General features: G+C 38.4%; 1 protein-coding gene across 1 annotated transcript; it reads right to left on the reverse strand.

Annotated features, from left to right (window-relative positions):
- Positions 1-27: 27 nt before the first annotated feature.
- On the reverse strand, positions 28-2,008 carry LOC110444156 (axin interactor, dorsalization-associated protein-like; the record flags this gene model as incomplete). Its single annotated transcript, XM_021488564.1, has 4 exons — positions 1,968-2,008; positions 1,237-1,365; positions 572-694; positions 28-145 (listed from the first exon to the last, which is right to left on the reverse strand). Coding segments are annotated over exons 2-4 (329 nt in total), but the record flags the coding sequence as incomplete, so codon positions are not given.
- Positions 2,009-2,031: the final 23 nt, after the last annotated feature.

The following is a 2,031-nucleotide window of genomic DNA, read 5'->3' on the forward strand; positions in this document are numbered from 1 at the left end:
CGTTTTAAGGTATTAAGAGTTACGTACAGTTCCAGGGCCACGTTTCCCTCTTTGATCTCGTCTTTTTCCATACACGCCCAACACTTGACACTGGTCGTAGCTTTCTTAGGCTTGTAGTGCTTGAACTCAAAAAATATGGCAAAGCCTGCAAAAAAAGTAGGATAGAGTATTAATGAGATTTACAGGGAAGGAGTGGGGACAACACTATCTGACTGTAAGGAACATGGGGCATATCTGTTTCATACTACAGGGTGAAAACTTTGGACAGTCGTCAGTAGAGGTCATCTCAGATTTCAATCTGACCCCAAGATATCTTCTACAGACCCATGCAAACCTATGGAAGAGTAGTTTGGTCATGAATGAAAAAGCTATGATCTAACCAGGCAGATGAAGCTAATATGTCCAGAAAGTTAATTTCAAGGAGGAGGCCTTAAACTGGAGAAACAGGATAGCATCAGTAATGTATGTCTGATAGCAGTAGTAACATGTGACAATGAGGAGGCCTTTAACTGGAGAAACAGGATAGCATCAGTAAAGTATGTATGATAGCAGTAGTAACATGTGACAAGACCTGTGGGAAGACTGTCAATCCATTTCTGTATGTACACGTCCATGTTAAAGATGATCTGCTGGCTCTCTTTCCGCGTGGCCACTGGGGTTTCCTGTGGGGACATCAGGTTGCTTCCCAGAGAGTCTGTAGATTAGAGGTGCCCCGATATCATATTACAGTAACTATGGTTATGTACATATAGCTTTTCATCTTTTAGTGGATATTTACAAATGTGGATTTGTGTGCAGTTGCTGAAAGTATTTTTGATAATTGCAAATTAAAAGATGCAAAACACAGCTGATCTGCAGCAAGAAAGACCCACGTGGTTATGACTGCAAATATAAAGTTCTACAATGTACTCCAGAATTATTTTACACTGCAGTTCAACTTTCACTTATATTGCTTTCAGTTATAAGGTCCAATTCATCTTGAAAGCAAATACTAATAATACACAGCGCACCAGATATAGCAATTACATGTGATGAGTGAAATTAACACTGCATGAATATGGGTTTCACCAGTGAAAGGCAAATATCTGACAGGGAATATAGGGTATGTATTTCATCTTGTCAGCTTGAATTACTACAAACATCAGGGCCTTTACAAACTTTTCGTAATGATGAAACATTCTGGATTATCAAGGTCCCCTCTACGTACGGTAGGTTTGATTGTACAATATACTATACCTTTTACCGACACAGTGATGAAGGGATCGATGAACTGGCGGGCATCCTTTAGACAGATCTTCTCTATACGAAGGGTCAGCATGGGCATGCCCTCCACAGGTAAAGGTTTGGGAAGGAGGTTACCATTGGCTGGAAAATACAACGAGTTTATACATGGGTTGTGAGTTACCACTGGAGTTAATAATGGCTACACAATTTTATAAGCAGGAAGTAAATTATGTTTGGCTGCAAAGTAACTGAAATGTTCAGTTGTTGACAAATTACCACCGACTGCAAAAAATAATTTTATACACAAGATGTATCCATGTTTGGAGAAAGGAATCAATTCAAATCAAATTTGCTTATTTTACATATTTTAAGTTAGCTGTTTTTAATGTACCGTATTCACGTAATTAACGCCTTTCCCTCAAAAGTGCCCTTCCTATTTTTTCGGCACTTATTGAATTGATATTAACACCACCTTTCCCAAACAATCTCTATCCTGGGCGGCGCCATTAACAAATTATAGCACTATACACTTACGGTAAAGTCAGTTAAAATACAGTAATGCACTGTAATGTTTACTTTAGATCTAAAACTTAATTCTATGTTCTATGTATAGAAGCAACCTTTACCCACCGAAAATGTTAAAGCTTATGTTTTGTTGCGTCTTAATAAGCAACCTTTCAGCAATTTTTTCAAGTGCCCTGACGCAGTTATTAAGGTGAATACATTTAACATATTACATATACCTCTGCCTTCTTGTTTGTCCTCATCAAGATCTGTAGACTGTGGAAACCTATCAACAGAGAAGGG

The sequence above is a fragment of the Mizuhopecten yessoensis genome, unplaced genomic scaffold, assembly GCF_002113885.1.
Source record: "Mizuhopecten yessoensis strain PY_sf001 unplaced genomic scaffold, ASM211388v2 hete_36043272, whole genome shotgun sequence".
NCBI lineage: Eukaryota > Metazoa > Mollusca > Bivalvia > Pectinida > Pectinidae > Mizuhopecten > Mizuhopecten yessoensis.